General features: G+C 31.6%; 1 protein-coding gene across 11 annotated transcripts in view; it reads right to left on the reverse strand.

Annotated features, from left to right (window-relative positions):
* Positions 1–81: 81 nt before the first annotated feature.
* Positions 82–18,180, reverse strand: part of LOC118179764 (uncharacterized) — a 97,490-nt gene continuing 79,391 nt past the window's right edge. For 9 of the 11 annotated variants that reach the window (XM_085822814.1, XM_085822790.1, XM_085822800.1 and 6 more), the window contains 2 exons: positions 8,452–8,614; positions 82–1,487 (listed from right to left, as the gene is read on the reverse strand). In XM_085822814.1, coding sequence (XP_085678940.1) covers positions 1,102–1,487; positions 8,452–8,614 — 549 coding nt within the window. In that variant the 3' untranslated portion in view covers positions 82–1,101. Of the gene's footprint in view, positions 1,488–8,451; positions 8,615–11,465; positions 11,630–18,180 lie in introns of all 11 variants that reach the window. The other 2 variants (XM_085822830.1, XM_085822824.1) reach the window with 1 other exon arrangement.

The raw sequence follows: 18,180 nt of genomic DNA on the forward strand, positions 1-18,180 counted from the left end.
GTAAAATATTAAAAGTTTTACTGTACTTCCGTACTGGAATATAAATGTGTGCATTTTGTGAAAATACAAATAACTGAAGTATTTTTATTAATAAATTAAAATTTTATTATAATTCAAATGTATAGGTATTTGTATCAAATACATGTAAAAACATAACTAAATTATGATAGGATAGTTAAAATATTAGCTTCAATTAATTTTTTTAATACTTATATACATATTCTAGATAACTTTTTGTATATGAACAAGTGAGTAATACTCATTTTACAATTGTAGAACTTATTATTTTGCCCTAATTTTATCTCGCAGCTCTTTGCAAAAGTAAAAAATATGTTTTCAATCCTTTGATTATAAAAACATTTTCTCTCTTACTCAAAATTTTGAATGTAAAAAAAATTGTGATAAATAATATTAAAAAGGAGGGGACATGGCTTTCTTGTATTAATCATATTTAACTTTTGTGCCTATATGTATATACATGCATGTACACAAATATATATAGTTTTAAGTCTGAAATTTTCATGTACGAAATGCAGTAATTTATAGGTTTTAAATTTATAAAGAGACCCTTTCCACTTCCCTTGAACCTGACTTTTCTTTATATTTTATTTCATCCTTCTTCATTATGTAGTAAATTAAAATTAAAAAACGGAAGAAAAGAAGCAACTAGAATTTTTATTTTATTATTTGATTGACATCTGCACTTTACTCTTTTAGATAACTTATTTATTGCAAATTGTCCTTTTTATGAAATACTATTTATCTAATACTGTATCTGTATTTCAAATTTGAAGTACATGCATAATTTGTATAAAAAATAAGGCAAAACTAGGGAAGTTTTATTGTTTTGCGAAAAAGTATCATGCTGTATATATACATTTTCTTGTGAAAAATAAAAAAATTACTTGTTTTACAAATAGTTGTATTTATGAAAAACTATGCACTTTAAATATATGCATTTTTTTTTTTTTTTTTTTTTTTTTTGGGTGTGTGTGTGTGTGTGTGTGTTCGTAATATAAAGCATCAATTATTGGCTAATAGGTATTATAAGATTATAGTTTGATAGGATGATATCTTGCTTACTGAAAAATAATATCCATTTTATATGCCATGCCATATGCACCTCTGATTGCTCAAAAAACTGCTATCTAACAAGATGTCACAACAACATGTATCACTTATGGCCTGAGACTCATTTTCAGCCAAATGGTGCCTTTCTGGAAAAGTTTCACATGGTGTCAGTGTAAAGTATTGTCTTTCATTATAAATTTCACTTCCATAATCATTTGCAGCATAGTTATGGAATGTTATGTGGTCATCACTTCTGTTATAAGTCTCTTTAAAAACAGGTAATGCTACTGTTTCTGTATCTGTTTTTTTATTTTCTGTTTCCAGAAAGATATTTTGAGGGATTTTTTGCATCTCTTCGCTGTGGTCTTCGTAGTTTTCGTCTTTCATCGATTCTTCTGCCGTTAAATCCGGATCATCTAAATTTACATATAATCAGTTTAATTTTTCTTATTTTGTTACTTCGTTGATAGGCATAAAAATGCATTATACAGTATCTACAAAACTTATAAATAATTAATATTATACTATTGCACAATACAATAATGAATAAAATTCACAATTGTTTGATCGTGATTAAATATTTACGAAGAGCAGTATTTGAATTTTTGTTATTTCATGATTGGGAAGCATCATATCTTGAAACAAAAACTAAGCCTTATAAATATTGCAAAACTTCATATAATTTACAAACAATTGTTTTTGAAGAAGTTTTTACTTTTCTCAATCAATAAATGTATCTTTTTAATGGAAAAATATGTACTCCTGTGAAAAATAGAAGTTAAGGCAAGTTAGAAAAGTAAAGGTGCTTAAATAATACAATGTCATTAACTGTAGTTCTTTCTCTCTTCTAGCATTTAAACAAAATCTGGTGCATGAATTTTCCTTCAGTTGTTAATTAATACATAATTTCATTCACAAATTTATCTTCTGCTGTTAGAAGTCTAGATCGTTAATCTTACAGTTTGCTGTTACAAATTTAGTGAATAAAATTTTACATTACCCTACAATAATAATATTTAAAAAATATATATTTTTTAGATAAAAAAAAAAGAAGCCAGATTGAGAAAGAATCAAATTTAAGAGTAATTTGTCACAAATAATGTATGTAATATATAATATTATTGATTCAAAGAACTTACTATCGAAATCAACTTTGGGACTTATTTTGAATCGGCAATAACACGACACCACATAAGAAGGAAAAAAAGTAATTTCTCATACAGAGCACGAGATGAACATGTGAAATATACAAAAGAAAAATGCAAGGGCCCCCGCTCCCCGGTAAATAAAGCATTTGACCAACTTGGTCACCACAGAAATTATTTTAAATTCTTATATGTATGTTTTAAATATGTACATGTCTAAAATATATGTCTAAAGAAAAGCTTCTAAAACATACTTGTCTAAAGAAATGCTACTAAAACACTGTACACATTTTGAATGTATTTTAACTGATGCGACATTAATAGAATTAGCAGAAGTGATTTCGGCAGTATCTGTGCATTTGGGGAAAAAAGGAAAGTCTAAGCAATGTACTAGACTAATAACAAAGTTAAATTTTGTGCCACTAAGATTATTGCTAACTATATCAATAATTGTAGCAAGTTGCAAAATGAGTTAAAATTAGTTACGAATTTTATATGTTCGGCTATTACACAAAATCGTCTTAATGGTTTCACCATTTTGGCAATTAAGCATGAAATTGCTGATCAGATAAACTTAAAAAATGTGATAACGTTTCCAGAACTAAAAGTGAGGATAAAACGTTTTTGGTGATTTTAGCATAGCTGATGTTTCTTTTGTTTGATTGTACAACAATGCATTTCTTTTTAACAGCATAACAAATGTATGCAGTTAACAGTTTATGCCTAGGTACAGGCATTTTGTAATTAATTTCTACCATTTTGCAATACTTGATTATCAATTTTATGTTATGTTACATGTTTCTTTCTACAGGTATGTGTTTATTATAATTTTAAATATAAAAAAAAAAAAAATTTTAGAAAGCCAATATTTAAGCTTTATTTAACCGTGAAAGTGAGTCTTTAGAAGATATTCAGTTTTTTATTGCTTAACTATTTGTCATTAATTTATTAACTTTTGTTAGTTTAATTTAGAAGTCAAACAACAAAAATCAGCGTTATATTTTTTGTTGTTTGACTTCTAAATTAGTATTTATTCAGCGTGTTTTGTTAGTTTCTTTATATTTTATTTCATTTTAATTATTTATTATTCCTCATCTTTTTTAATGGCCTCCAAGGGTGCTCCAACACTTCCAATTTTAGAATTAATTGCATTCCTTCCAAAATTATCAAATAAAATGAAAAATTCTTGCGATTTCATTGATATAAACATGAAAAAAAACTTTAGGTGAATGGTTGTGCTGGTGCTAACTGAAGATGGGACATTCAAATCCTCGAATCAAACAAATTGTGTGAAAGATTCAAAATCTGGAACTGCCTACATTATATGTAAATCTTTCAAGGTAACCTAAAAACATTAAACATTTTAATAAAAACTTCAGAAAAATTAGTTTCATTGATTTAAGCAGAAGTTTTGTCAAAAAATAACATTGTTCCTGCGTCGCCCTAGCGGCTAGTGGCACTGACTGCTGTGCCGAAGGGCCCGGGTTCGAAACTGGGAGAAGGCATGGCTGTTTGTAAATGTATAGTGTCCATGCAACATGAGGGCACTCTGAATATGCGGCCAAGTACAGTACATAGAAATGCAAGGATTTTTAATCTTTACCGAGAGAAACAATATACTTTTAATCTTAAGTAGTAAGGTATATGTAATATTAAATAATGAATTTCTTAGTATCAGTAAAAAAATAATAATAAAATAAAAATTGTTGAACATTGAAAATGCCGTGTTTTGCAAAACAAACATTTATTACAGAGTAATACGCAGAGGCACAAACAGAGATACAAGCAGATCAGGTTTTAATAAATAATAAACAAATAGAACGGGATTAAGTTTCGGAATACTTCGGACCTGACAGAAAGCTATACTTCCTTTTAACCAATAAGAATGCGATTACTAATATCTCAACACAAATTTAGTTGAAATTTTTGTAAAAATGGTTATTATTATTTGAGTTACAGCCGTGAACGCACGCATATTCTAGAATAGTATTTTCTATTTTTTTCTAGAATAATAATCATGCCAAAAAACAAAAGATCAACCGTTTGGAGTCATTTAGCCAAGGCAGACCAAAATTATGCAGGCTGCAATGAATGCAATAAAAAAATTTCCATTTTAAATGGAAATACGTCAACAATGCGTCATCTAAGCAGCGTCAATAACATTGACGTTGACAAAGTAGAGGCAGAAACGAAGCTAAAAAAAACAAAAACTTTGGATAATTTTGTAATCAAAACATCAATTGAAGAGATTGTTGCAAAAATGGCTGCAGTAGATGGTTTATCAATTCATCAAATCGCTCAGTCAGTCAGAGTTTATTCAACAAGGGGTATGAAGCTTCCAGCCAAAGAAAAATCTGTAATGGCTCTTGTTCATAACCATATAGAAATTGTGAAACAAAAAATCAAAAATGATATTAAAAAAGATATTGCCGAATCAAAGAAATTTTCTATTACCATGAATGAATGGGCCAGTATCGGTAACCGGAGATTCCTGAATATAAATCTCCATACTGCCTGCTAAAAAAGCATCAATCCTGGACTGGTAAGAATTTTTGGAAGTTGCGATGCAAAAAAAATGCAAGAACTCGTAGAAGAGCACCTCGAATCTTTTGGTCTATCATTTAAGCACGATGTTTTATTCGCTACTGGGGATGGAGCAAGTGTTATGATAAAGTTCGGAAAAGAATCACCTGCTTTTTATCAATTGTCTTGCGCATGCCTTGCATTTGGCTGTTACAAAAACGTTTTATAAAGAAAAATCGGGGACAGAAGAAAGAATAGACAAAAGTTCAGGAGAGACTGATGAAGTTGATAATGGTTTGAGCATTAATGAAACTGAATTATAGAATGAATCGTTCAAAAACATAAATATTGTGAGACAATTTGTAATTTTTTTTTTTAAATTCTGTTGTGCGTTCAAATTTGTTCAGGTCTAAATCTAGAGAAAAATTATAGATAGAGCAACAACTCTCTCTGGATTGTAAAACCAGATGGAATTCAATGCTGAAAATGCTTGAAACATTTGTAAAATTGTATGACGTTACAAAGGATGTACTCATTGAACTTTGATCTGAACGTCTTTTAACAAATTTAAACCTGAAATTAATAAAGTCAATAGTCTTGGCGTTAAAACCAATTGAAGTGGCACTTAACGCTGTGGGTGAAAAACAAGCCACTTTATGAACAGCATATATTTCTATCAAATTTATGCGAGAGAAGTTAACTGAACAAGAATCTGAAATAAGTAGTTCTCTTTCTGAAAATATCGATTTTTACATCAACAGCAGGATCAACAAAAACATCACAGATTTGATGAATTCACTAAACAAATAAAATGCCATCAAAAGCTTCTATAGAACTAGCAGTCACCAGATTCATCAAATGAAAAATCAAACAGTGAAGCAGAAACAACTACCAAAGTTGATGCTTCTCTTGAAGAACAACTTAGAGTACTATTAGAAGTTCCAAGCAGCAAACTACCGGAAGGTGACCGCTTTGAAAAATTAAGTTAATAATTTACTTTGTCAAAAAGTAATGGTGAATTGACTGTAAATATAAAGCGGTTACTTGAAGCTATTTACAGTATAAAACCAACGTCGATTGATTCTGAGAGGGCATTTTCCATGGCCAACAATTTTTGCACCAAAATTAGGTCGAAGCTATCAGATAAATCACTACATGCACTTGTGTTTTTAAAATATAAGTAAAGAAAAAAATTCTTTTAAATTTCTAAAAAATATTATTTTAATTACAAGTCTTTTGATAATGTAAGTATGTCAACTTCAAATGCTCGAAAGCACAAAAAAACAATCAAGCTCCAGCTTAACCGAGCTTCAAATCATCGAGCTTTACCAAACCCTAGTCCGCCCTGCAAGCCAAGCAGAAAGCGCACTGCAGAACGTGAAATTAAAAGAAGCACAGTGTATCCACGTGAAAATAAACAAGCTTGCAGGCAATGGCCATTGATGAACTTATGGGCGATCGATGACTTAAACCGTCCACTGGATGTATGCAGGATCTTGTTGGAGTACCATTCCAGTTTGGAAGTGCATTCCTTTCTCTGATGAATTTGCTATTTATTGGATGGATCATCTTCATATAGGCATAGGAAAACCCATATTTGTACCAAGAAATTGAGAACGATTCTCTGCACATCATGCTTTTGAGCAGAAATGGTTGAAGAACACACTTCTGTACTACTTTCAGGATTTGTGATTATTTATCTGAAGATGTTGAATGAATGACTGCTTCTTTCATTGTTGCAAAATTTAGGCATTCTTGACACAGTTGTTTACCAACACGATGAAGCTCTCGCCCACTTATACTTGGTCTTTGTGAATGCCTGAATGAACTGTTCCCTGGCTGGTGGATTGGACATGGTTCTCCAAATTTATGTGGGTCCCTTTATCCTTGGCCAAAATCCAGACCTTACGATACTGACAATGCCTTGTGGGAATTATCAGATCTTAGCTCAGGAAGAAGCAGTACATGGACTATGATGCGCTGTGGGCAAATGTGCTGGAAGCCCCCCCCCAGCATGTGACACTGCAGCTGTTAAAGTGGATAAATAGGATGACATTCAGACAAATCAAACTGTGCAGTGATAATGGTGCTGCACATATTTGATGTTTTGGAAAAAAACTGATTGTTATTACAATGAAATAACTGACCATGTAAAGCAGCTTTTTGTCCACCCTGTACTTCACATCAAATTATCCCCTCCCCCAAACAATCCACGGGAGAAATACTACACTGGCAATATTATTTACAGATGATGAATGCGATAAAATGTAACTCAAGAAACAACAAATGTGGGAATAAATAGCATTAAACTCAGGAACAGAAATGGCAAAAAGATAAAAAGGGTGACAGATCAAGATTCTGTTGTACTAAACATAGAATTCAACTATAATCAAACTGACCCATTCCATACATGTTATAAATCATGGTATACATTTTCCTTGTATAAATAAATCATTGAGCCACAAATTATTCTGTAATTTTTTTAGCACTAGTGGATAAATATATTATTCTTTCTTGTTACTTCTGCTACTGGCATTTCTGTAGTTGCCATAATTATACACAAACTATGAAATACATTACTTTTTCCTACTATTCCTGCTACTACCATTGAATAATTGCCATTATGTAACAAAATGTCTGGAAAGTAAAATTATAAAAAGTAAGATTATAAAATCTCCAAGAAAATGGAACAGCTTTTGTATAGCCCACCTTCAAAGTTTGGCAAATTTTCTTTTGGCGGCAAAGCACGTGAAATACGCTGTTTTGAAAAATGGTTACCATCAAGATTTTTTAAGAAAATCCATGTTTCAAAAATGGCTGCCATCTTGATTTCACCAGAAATCGTAGATAATAAATTTACAACTATTATACACGATTTTAAAAGAAAAAATATGAAGGAATGATTAAGGTGAAAAGGATATAATTTTAAAAACAATGCCGGAAAATCTCGCCTTTGCTTGGCTTTCCCAGATGTAAGATACCTTTCCATGGTATCTTACATTTTTCACAACAAACTTTATCCTTCAATAATCCACAATCCATCAAAAATCCTCTAAAAAGTTCATATTGCTAATTCATACATAAAATATCTGTTTGGAATGCCTGGCTTTCCCAAACTTTTACACTTGTTTGAAAACTCCCACCTTAAATTTTCCTTTAAAATCTCTCATGCTTAATTACAACATCTCTGACTGCAGGTTTAGAGCAATCCATAACTAAATGCAAAAATCTGATCTCCAAAACAGTATTCTCCACGATATCTGAGTGTCACGAATTTTGTGTAGTTAATTTTAGTAGAATTCTAATTAAAAATGTTGTATTTCCCCGTGCAATGCAGCGCAAGACAAATTTTAGGAGAAAGCTATGCCTGAAAAGTAAGAGTACAGGGGCACGTGCATATAACTTTGAGTAAATGGATATCTCGATAATTTGTATTGAAATTGAATAAATGTAATTGATCACTATGTTAGCTGTAACCATAATTCTATCCTCTTTAGCAATCAGAAATTTACGGTTTACATTGCATTTGCTGAATAGTATGGGTTACCACATGGTGGTAAACTGGTGTGGGTTGCCACATCATATCATTTAGTGCCATTCTTGGCAATATTTTTTGGTTAAAATTCTGGGTGGGCTATACTAAAGCTATTCCAAGAAAATAATACAATCATGTTCTCAGTATTCAATAAATCCACTTTATAATGCAAATTACCTGAATTCGAATGTGTAATCACTCGAAATCTATAATAGGATGGCTCTTTCTTCAACATTTCGATCTCAGGGTTTCTTCTGAGTGCTGTAACTAATCTGTGTTTCGCTTTTGTAATTCTTTTAGGATCATCGGATTTCCAAAGTCTCTTTTTAAGAGACCATGCCTAAAATAAATTTATAATTGTTCTTAAACCTGGCATTATTCGATTGAGTTTCTTAGTCTGACATACTCATATCATAAATTAAATAACTCAATTTTAAGACTAGATATTTTAAAATTTTAGAAATATTGATTCTTTAAAAATTATATGAATTATCTAATGTTACTAATTCTCCATTTTTTAATTTAGTTTTAACTGATGTTAGAAACATCTGTGGTCTGATGCTTCCCTTCTTTTTCATGTCATATTATGCAGCGTTACTCTATCACAGCAGCTACCAGTCACACTGATCGAAAAACTGACAGGCCAGAATTCGAGCCATGGATCTCCCAATTATCAGCCAGGCATGCTACCAATTACACCACCAGAGCACAACTGGGGAAGACAATAATTTTTTATACATTATTCAAAATATGTACCTGCGTAAAACTGTTTACATAAATTGTATGTTAAAAGGTATTTTCTCCCTCCTTCCAGCATGCCTTTGTGATGTAACAGTTACCACACTCGGTGCGTATCCGAGAGGTTTCGAATCCCGGCAAAGGCATTGCACATTATTCCCGTTTCCTACTTCAAAAAAACGTAATGAGTACAGTGGCGTCTAAACTAAAAGATGGTGGATGATGATTCTTTGCCACCAGAATTTGGTGATTGGGTCCCCTAAACTCCAGTTGGCCTTTGAAAGGGGGAGTATAGAAGGTATTTTCTTCCTCCTTTCCAGCATGCCTTCATGGTGTAATGGTTAGCTCACTCAACACGTGTTTGAGAGATCCAGGTTCAAGTCCTGGCAAAAGCATCGCATATTTTTCCTGTGTCCTATTTCAAAAAACCCTAATGACTGCATAGCGTCTCCCAAACTAGAAGATGGTGCATGATGATTCTTCACCTTCAGGATTTGGCGATTGGGTCCCCTAAACTTCAGCTGCCCTCTAAAAGGGGGAATATATAAGGTATTTTCTTCTTCCTTCCAGCATGCCTTTGTGGTGTAATGGTTAGCACACTCAGCACGTATTTGAGAGGTCCCGGCGAGGGCATTGCACATTTTTCCCGTTTTCCACTTCAAAAAAACCTAATGACTCTACAATATGAATGTGAATATATGTATTTCGTCTGCTTTTTTTAGCTAATTTAACTATGTAGACCTTTATCTGTACCTGCTAAAGCACTGTGAAAAAGTACTTCTCAATCTGTGGATCTCAATCACAAAATTTGCAAATTACACATGTTAATCATTTGTCATCTTTTTCTCCCATGACTGACATTTAATAAAATTTATTACCTATTACCCTATCTATGAACTTCCTACTTAGTAACAAAAGAAGGATTTGATTGAAAGAACTACAAAGCTTCTCGCCATCATGTTGCTTCACATCTGGTGCCACTCGAATCACCACCAATGAATATGGAAACAGTACAATTGTGCTTTAAAAATTATAATTATGTTTGCTTCTATGTGTCTGTGTGGAAAGGCTCCTTACCGCTATCTCAAATAAAGACAGAACTGAAATCGGCTTGGTGCACATGCTGACCTCAGACTTAAGCTTAATCCCTCCAAACAAATGCGAATACCAACATTTATTTAATTTTTACTTAAAAAGAAAAAGTGTATTAAAAAAAGAGTATAAATTTTCTTCTGTTAACTTGATTAACTGATATTAATATAAAATTAAAGGAATTATAATTGATTATATTATAAAAATATAAGTATACTCAGTGCTTAAATTGCACCGGAACCCGGCTCCGGTACTTGTCAATTTTTAAGATAAATTACAATTCTAGCCAGAGCCCTAAATAAGATGAGCTCCGGTACTTCTTTTTATAAAACCGAACCACAATTTAAAGGGGGGGAATTAGAATTCCTAACGCTTTAGTTTAACAATAAGCAGACCTTGCAATACCCTATTTCCCTAGAAATACGAACTCGTAAGAACATGAGACGTTCAAGTAAAGTCCCCATACTCACATGTCGAAACCTTTTCCTTTAAGAAGGGCAATAAATTTGGTGGAGTTTGTTTAGAAATGCGTAAATTTCTCGCCATGCCATCGTATCTAGTGTATTGTTATTGATGCTTACAGTTAGTTATCCTCGCAGGAAGGAAAATTTGTGTTCTTAAATGTGCATTAAGTGACAGCGAGTACAATAAGAGTGAAATATTGAGATAAACTGCTCAAGCACGTCCTATACATTGTCTTCCTACAGTATCCACTAATGGGGGGAGAAGTGTAACCAGAAACTTTACATTCATCCTTAGGAGTCAGATTCAGGACTCATTTTACCCTGACACACATCTGCTTGATGGCTATAATTATATCAGCAGATAGAGAACGTTATCTCTCACCAAGATTCCCCTCATTTTTTGTTTCCATCCACTCGTACCCCCATTCTGTTTCGCTCTGGAATTTTCATCAGCTATACTTTAAGTACTATATTAGAGCTTAAATTGGGCTGGAGTGCACCGATGCTTCTTAGTTTTATTAATAAATCATAATTCTAGCTGCAACGCACCGGAGCCCTGAATGAGAAGGCTGCGGCACTTCTTTTATGTAATTGAATAAATTTTAGTAGAAATTTTTTTAACAAATTAATTAATAAAATTATACTAAAAATCGCTTATTAAATTTTAATTTATCTCTTTACATTTTATTTAATTTTAATTATTTAATAACTTCAATTTTTAATTATTTCAATAAATAAAAATTAATTATCAATTAAATTTTAATTAATTATATAATAATTATTGAATAAATAACACTTAATAAACATTAATTAAAAAGCTATTAATTAATTTGATAATAATAATTAACTATTTTAAAATTATTAATGAGTTTAATACTCATTTTTTTATTTATTTACTTTTGTTCTTCTTTGCTGACGGTCTTTCATAGGGCCCGGCACTTCTAATCTTAGAAATTAAGCCCTGAGTATACTAGTAGTAAAATATGCTCAAAAACTGTGTTCGTAGAGAACAAATGTAAAATGATCAGGAGAATATTCTAATATATAAAAATGGTTCCCACCTGAAACAAAAATTGAGAAACATTGCCTTAAAAGATAAGTGGCATAAAGTTCGATACAGTAATACTGAATTTGCACATATTAATAAAGATTATTCCATAGAATTTAATAGTGTTTTCTAAGCTACAATAAAGTAATTTAATAAAGTATCCATCTAATAAAGTAATTTAAGGTGGAGGATTTTTCAAGCTAAAAGAGAATGTTAGAGATCAGACATAATATATAAAATCCATGTAATAAAATTTAAACATGTCCATGTAGTTTTATTACTGCTGGTTAGTATCTGCGTCGAGTAGAAAATGTGTTTTCGCGAATCTTTCAGAAAGCCGGGAAAATTAATTAGAAAATTAGCGAAAAATCGCCAAATGTAGCTAAACCTCCTTAGGAGCGAAACTGCCTACATTTCAGTTTCTAATTCACCTATTTTTAAGATTAAACATTTAAAAATACACGTGGCCACATATACGACTAAATAAAAATAAATCGTAGTGTTATTAATCTTAAAATAAATAAAATAACACAAAATCCTACATGAATGCATAAAATCAAAAATACAATCGAAGATGATTAAAATATTTACAACATTATATTATTTTATTTAAAATTGTATATGTAACTATTTTATTTTTAAACTCTTATCACAACTGAAGGCTCTCTTCTTTTTTAAATCTTTCTGTCTGACTGTAGATCAGGAAAGTCTTTAAACAAGCCAAATAATGATTTTTAAAGTACAGTAATATTAATTCGTTTGGAAAATAATTTAATAAAAAAATTAATATGTAAAATTTGAAAAATAAAAATATTAGGCATATATACTCAAACAAAGTAGATAATTTTGGTTTTAATTAAAGTGTATCTAAAGTAGACTTCTCAAAAAAATTAACACTACTTAGTATTTGTTAATGAGCTATTAATGAAGAGAAGTTGTATCACTGCTCGCTCGATTGTTTCCATTACCCTCCTAAAAATCACAGCTGCAAATATCAGCTGCCTCTTGCTGCTGGAACTCATCAAAAAATGCAAATCTATAAATAATAACATCGTTCTCAAAATAAACTAAATAATAACTGAAACAAAGTTTCATTTCGTGCAGATAACTATTTTGCAATATGTGTCGCACTTCATTACAAATACGATGCTGCTCAGAAAAACATTTTATTTAAAATACCATATATTTGCAAACACTTAATTTGAAATAATACGCAATTAATACTGTTACGAATTTGGTATTTAAAAAGCTAATGTTAGTTCAATTATAAATTAAATGGTTTTATTTCTCGCGCAGTGCAGCGCGTGACGAATATTAAAAGAAAGCTAAGCCAGAAAATTTAAAATACCAGAACGCGTGCATTAAATATGTCTTTTTGATTTCGAGAAAGTACCATAAAATTCTAGCGTGTCATTTTTAAAATCTTATAAAAGGAGGAAAACATCTCAGTTCGGAGTAGTTGCTTAGTTTGTTGCAAGGAGGTTAGAATAGGTTTTGTTGGTTAGAAGAGGTTGTTGGTTTGTTGTTTAGAAAACTGCTCTTGTCGATTGTAGTGAATTCGCGGATTAGCGTTCTTTAGTTGTTTTGAATTACGTTCTATTGGACATTTGAGTAGTTAAAAGATAACTACTGTGAGAGATTATAATACTGCATGATAATTTGAGAAAATTTAAGCATTTTTGTTGTGATAATAATAAATTTTTGTTCATTTTTCATCGGACTTGTACATTCATTTCATAACGAACCCGTACGCACGCAACAATATTGTTAGATATAGCCAAGTTTCACAAAGGTCTTGAAATTGCTGTCTTTAAAATGTTACTAAAAAGTACCGTTTTATCTCCAAACTGTACATGAGGTTATTTGATTTTCTTTGGAGACTGGTATTAATATCTTCTGTGTTCTTAGAAATACTAATCATCTTCCAATGTGATCGGGCACTAGAATTATTTTATTTTTTCAAATCATAACAAAAAAGCTTGGAAACAGAACGATAAAGAATATTTTTTCTTTGAATACAGAATTTCTTAGCTCCCTCTCTGTACTAAATAAATTTGAAAATATTAAATAGTAAATTTTAAAAATAACGTTTTAGGCTGAAATGGGGAAAAAAAAATATCACAGAATTAATCGGACGTTTTTATAATTCCTAAGTACAATCATCTGCAATAAATAAAAACGAACTTTGCCTATTATGTAATTAGTTTGGATAAAGAAGCTAGGCAACAATCTAAAAATCGCTTGTAATTCGAATTTTTGTTTTTAGAGCATATTCGTTACTTTAATGTTTTCTTACTATGGCTCGGTGACATACGGAAACATCGTTAGAAACCCGCAGATTAGTTATTGATTTGCATCAAAAGAAAGGGAAATCTATTCGAAAAATTTCCGATTTACTTAATTTAGTAAGTAATTCTACAGATTTTGATACTATAAAGTGTTATAAGAAACAGACTCTGATTCAAAATAAAAGATCTGGAAGACCAAGTTACTGTATGAAACGAAACGCTTTATTCTAAGGTATATTAAAAAGAATCCAACACTAAAATTGTTGCGGAACTATGTGAACTATATGGAATATGTGTAAATCCAGAAACTGTAAGAAGAGTAATGCGATTTGCAGGATATCATGGGCGACTAATAAGAAGAAAATTTTATGTCGGTAAAAAAAGGAAACTTCGACTCGCTTTCGCAAAATTGATGAAACAAGATATCCGACTACTGGGAAAATGCGTTGTTTGTTATCGGGATCCATGACATATTCCAGCGTTCGTAATATACACTATATATTATATTATGGATCAGTATAAGTACCTTGACATCTTAAAGTGAAATTTGGCATCGTCAACATAAAAACTTAATATACAAAATAGTTTAAACTTCTACCACGGCAATGATCCAAAATATACTGAGTACAATGTTAGACTGAGGCTGTTAATATGTGTCCGGAAGTAATTAAGGCACCACCCCAATCGCCAGATCGTAATCCTATTGAACGTATTTAGCAGGAACTAGAATAAAAAAATTCGAAAACGGAGGGTATCTTTGCGGCAGCAGTTGAAAACGGTGATTCAAGAGGAGTAGCATAAAATGAGTCCAAAAATAACAAAAAAAAAAAAAACTTCTGGAGTCAAAGGAATCCCACAAGATATTAAAGGAGCAAAAACAATATAAGTTTTTGCCATTTTTGTCTGTTAGTATAAGTGCCGGATTATTTTTGTGAGAATATTTTTCCTCATAATTTAATTTTCATCTTTTCTAAAATCCATTTATTAAAAAAAATGTACTAATAATAGTAATGCTATAAAAAGAATGTTGAATTTACATATAATCAAAATAAAAGCCTTCCCTGTTTGTTTTTATTTATTTTAGTTTTTATGTTCATTAGGAAGGCAAAAATTCAAACTGTCCGATCATTTTTGTGAGCCACTGTAGGTTTTGGGTCGCCTCAATATTCGTTCACTATACTTTTTTTACTGTATTTTCGCTTCATTTTACTGCAAAATATTCTCACAATATTTCAGTTTTTTTTTTTTTTTTCTTTTTTTTTTTCCAACTATTATTTTAAAGTTACTCCAGATAAGAGTTGTACTAATAGTCTTATAGCCAAATAATAGACTTTCAGTGACTAACAAATCCTCAAAAGGTTGTTATTTAATTTCATGTGTTGTTAAAATTGTCCATCTCATTTATTAAATCTGAATATTTTATTTTTCAGAATATTGCCTTATTTGCACAAATTAGATGCATTTAGTAAACATATTTGATTATCGCAAAATTTCAAACCATTTTTTGGTAACATTACATTTAACTTAGCATGACATAATTTTACAAATCTCTAAATTGCGCACATGTACGAAACAGTTGTGGTACGAAAATCGGATAGCAATTTTCAGATTGTAATATGTGATCTACAGCAATTTTTACTTCCTTGTACGAAGTAAAGAAAGTATTGTAATCGCAAAAAATTTCGGGTATCATATTTCAACCGCTCTCGAAACTATTTGAACAATGTTTTCGCGTGATATCTCTGCGTTCGGACAGAATTAAGAACTGTTTTTGCCAAAACTGATTTAAAATGGATTCTGAAGAGATTCTTTCTTGACGTTTGTACGTACGTATCACGCATAACTCAAGAATAAGTAGCCGTAGAATTTTAAAATTTTTATATATCGAACTGATAAGACATGTAGTTGTGCACCTCTCTTTTAGGTTGCAATCGGCCTCACCAAAAATATATAATTATAAATATGTGTGTATATATATACCCACTCTGTTACTCGGCTCAGTGAGCTCAGTTTTTTAATTCTTATATTTTGGTAAATTTTACATTTTTTGCTTTAAAAATGATTGAATTATGTTGTTCTTATCTTCCGGTTAAGGTTTTTATGACTTTTGTTAATCTGCATGCAATAGTTGTAGAATTATAAACGATTTAAAAGGTGTTAAAGTGAGGCTAAGCTAATTTTTCTTACCATAGCAGCTATATTTGTTTACACTTGAAACTTCGAAGAACACTGACTGCATGACGTCTTTCTGCACCTTCACAGTCTTTTTGACGAGTTGGATCAAAATCAAATTTTTAATTTTGAGCACCGAAAAATCTGCCTGCTGGCCGAATGACTTGTTTTTACGTAGAAACTGTAATTTTAATTGTAAGAAGAAAAAAAAAGTTTTAACTGTGTTTGGTGTTTTATATTTTTCTAGAAGATATTTTGAGTTTTTATATATTTTTGCCTTGCCGCGAAGGCAGAACTGACTTAAGGGGACATGTGACATATCGACTGGCGAAATGCAACTATTTCGAGACAAAGGTTATTACGGTATAACTTTTCTCAAACGTACACTCTAAATTATATTTTTCATTTAAAATAGACAGCTTGTAGATTATATAAAACATATAAGATGTAAATTTAAAGCTTAATGTTTTTAAAAACAACTTGTTTAATTTCTCTTAGCTTTGACAATGACAGTGTGCTAGTTTGGTACACTTTTCTTAAAAAATATTGCATCGAACTCCTTCAAATTTTGCATGATGATTAAAAATATATAATTTAAGAATAATAAGCAGTATTTTACATTTTACTTAAAAAGAAAGAATATTAAAAATAAATTACTAAAATGTTTTGAAAATCATAGAAAAAAATGGTATTAAATTTTTAATATGTCCAAAACTAGTGATCATAAATTTTACATCCTGCGTAGTTTCAAAGAAATTGTTAAGATAAACAACTATGAAAAATTTAAACCTTCTAGGCTGAACAGTTTTCAAAAAAAGTGTGCCGAAAGTTAAAAAAAAAAAAAAAAAAAAAAAAAAACTTTTGAGAAAAAGTGAAAAAACAATTGAAACACTAATAATTTATAAAAAAGAATTAATTTTAACATTTTCCTGCACCATAATCATCTTGAACTGGCATTTCTGCATCTAGTTGTTTTTGTTTTATTGACTTGTGTTTCTTTCTGGCCATTTTAGAAAGCTTTTGGTAAGCGAGATGGGCCTCACAAATTCTATCGCAATTACAGATAAAGGACAAAATAATAGGAACATCTGTTAAATAATGGAAAATCTTTATGATTAGGGGGTTGGACCACCCTTTGACTGAAATACAGATTGAATGCGACGTGGAAAAGATGCATAAACGTCATGGACAATATTTAAAGGAATATTAAGCCATTTCTCCTGCAGAGCGGTCTCTAATTTCGAAAGTGCGAATGGAGGTGGAAATCGGGAATGAAGTTTGGACTCCAAATATGTCCATAAATGTTCAATAATATTCAAGTCCGGAGACTGAGGGACCAAGCGAGATGTTCAATTGCATCGTCATGCTGTTCAAACCATTCTTGAATACACCTAGCAATGTCGATAGGGGCGTTGTCGTTTTGAAGAAGCGGTTGCTTCGCAGGGAATAGAGTCGGGATAAAAGGATGGACATGATCCCCTGGAATGCTTAGATAGTGATTGGATGTGATCCTCTCATGCAGAATAACAAGTGGTTCAAGACCGCGCCAAGATATCGCACCCCATACCATAATGGCGCCACCCCCATGCTTCACAGTCGGCAAGAGGCAGTCAGGATGAAACGCTTATTTGGGCGTGGGTGAATGACGATTCACCTGACCATATTACCTGTTGCCACTGCTGTGGGAATTAGCTTTTGTGATCTCTGCACCATTGACGTCGCTTAAAAGCATTAGTTGCTTTCACCAGAATTTACGAATTTCCACTCTGCCGTAAATATTCGCAACATGAAGTTCCCTTTTGACAGTTTTTGCTGAAATGTGATCCTGGAGATGACTGTTCATTTCAGATGTTATCTCGGATAACGATTACTTGTGCTTTCGGGCTACTATGCGCTTCAAGATCCATCTATCCCTATCAGCCAGCTTTGACTTTCGGCCTTTGAAGACGTCGTCTTACCCTCTTTCGTGTACGCTGTCACAACGGCTGATACTGTACTCCTTGCACACCCACAAGGTTTGCTGTTTTCGTAACCGACGCTCCACTTAAACGCGCTCCAACTATCATTCCTCCTTGGAACTCTGACAGGTCTGACATTTCAAGTT

This window comes from Stegodyphus dumicola, chromosome 1 (assembly GCF_044657685.1).
Source record: "Stegodyphus dumicola isolate Sdum_Otavi_A_Nest chromosome 1, ASM4465768v1".
In the NCBI taxonomy this organism is placed as follows: Eukaryota; Metazoa; Arthropoda; class Arachnida; order Araneae; family Eresidae; genus Stegodyphus; species Stegodyphus dumicola.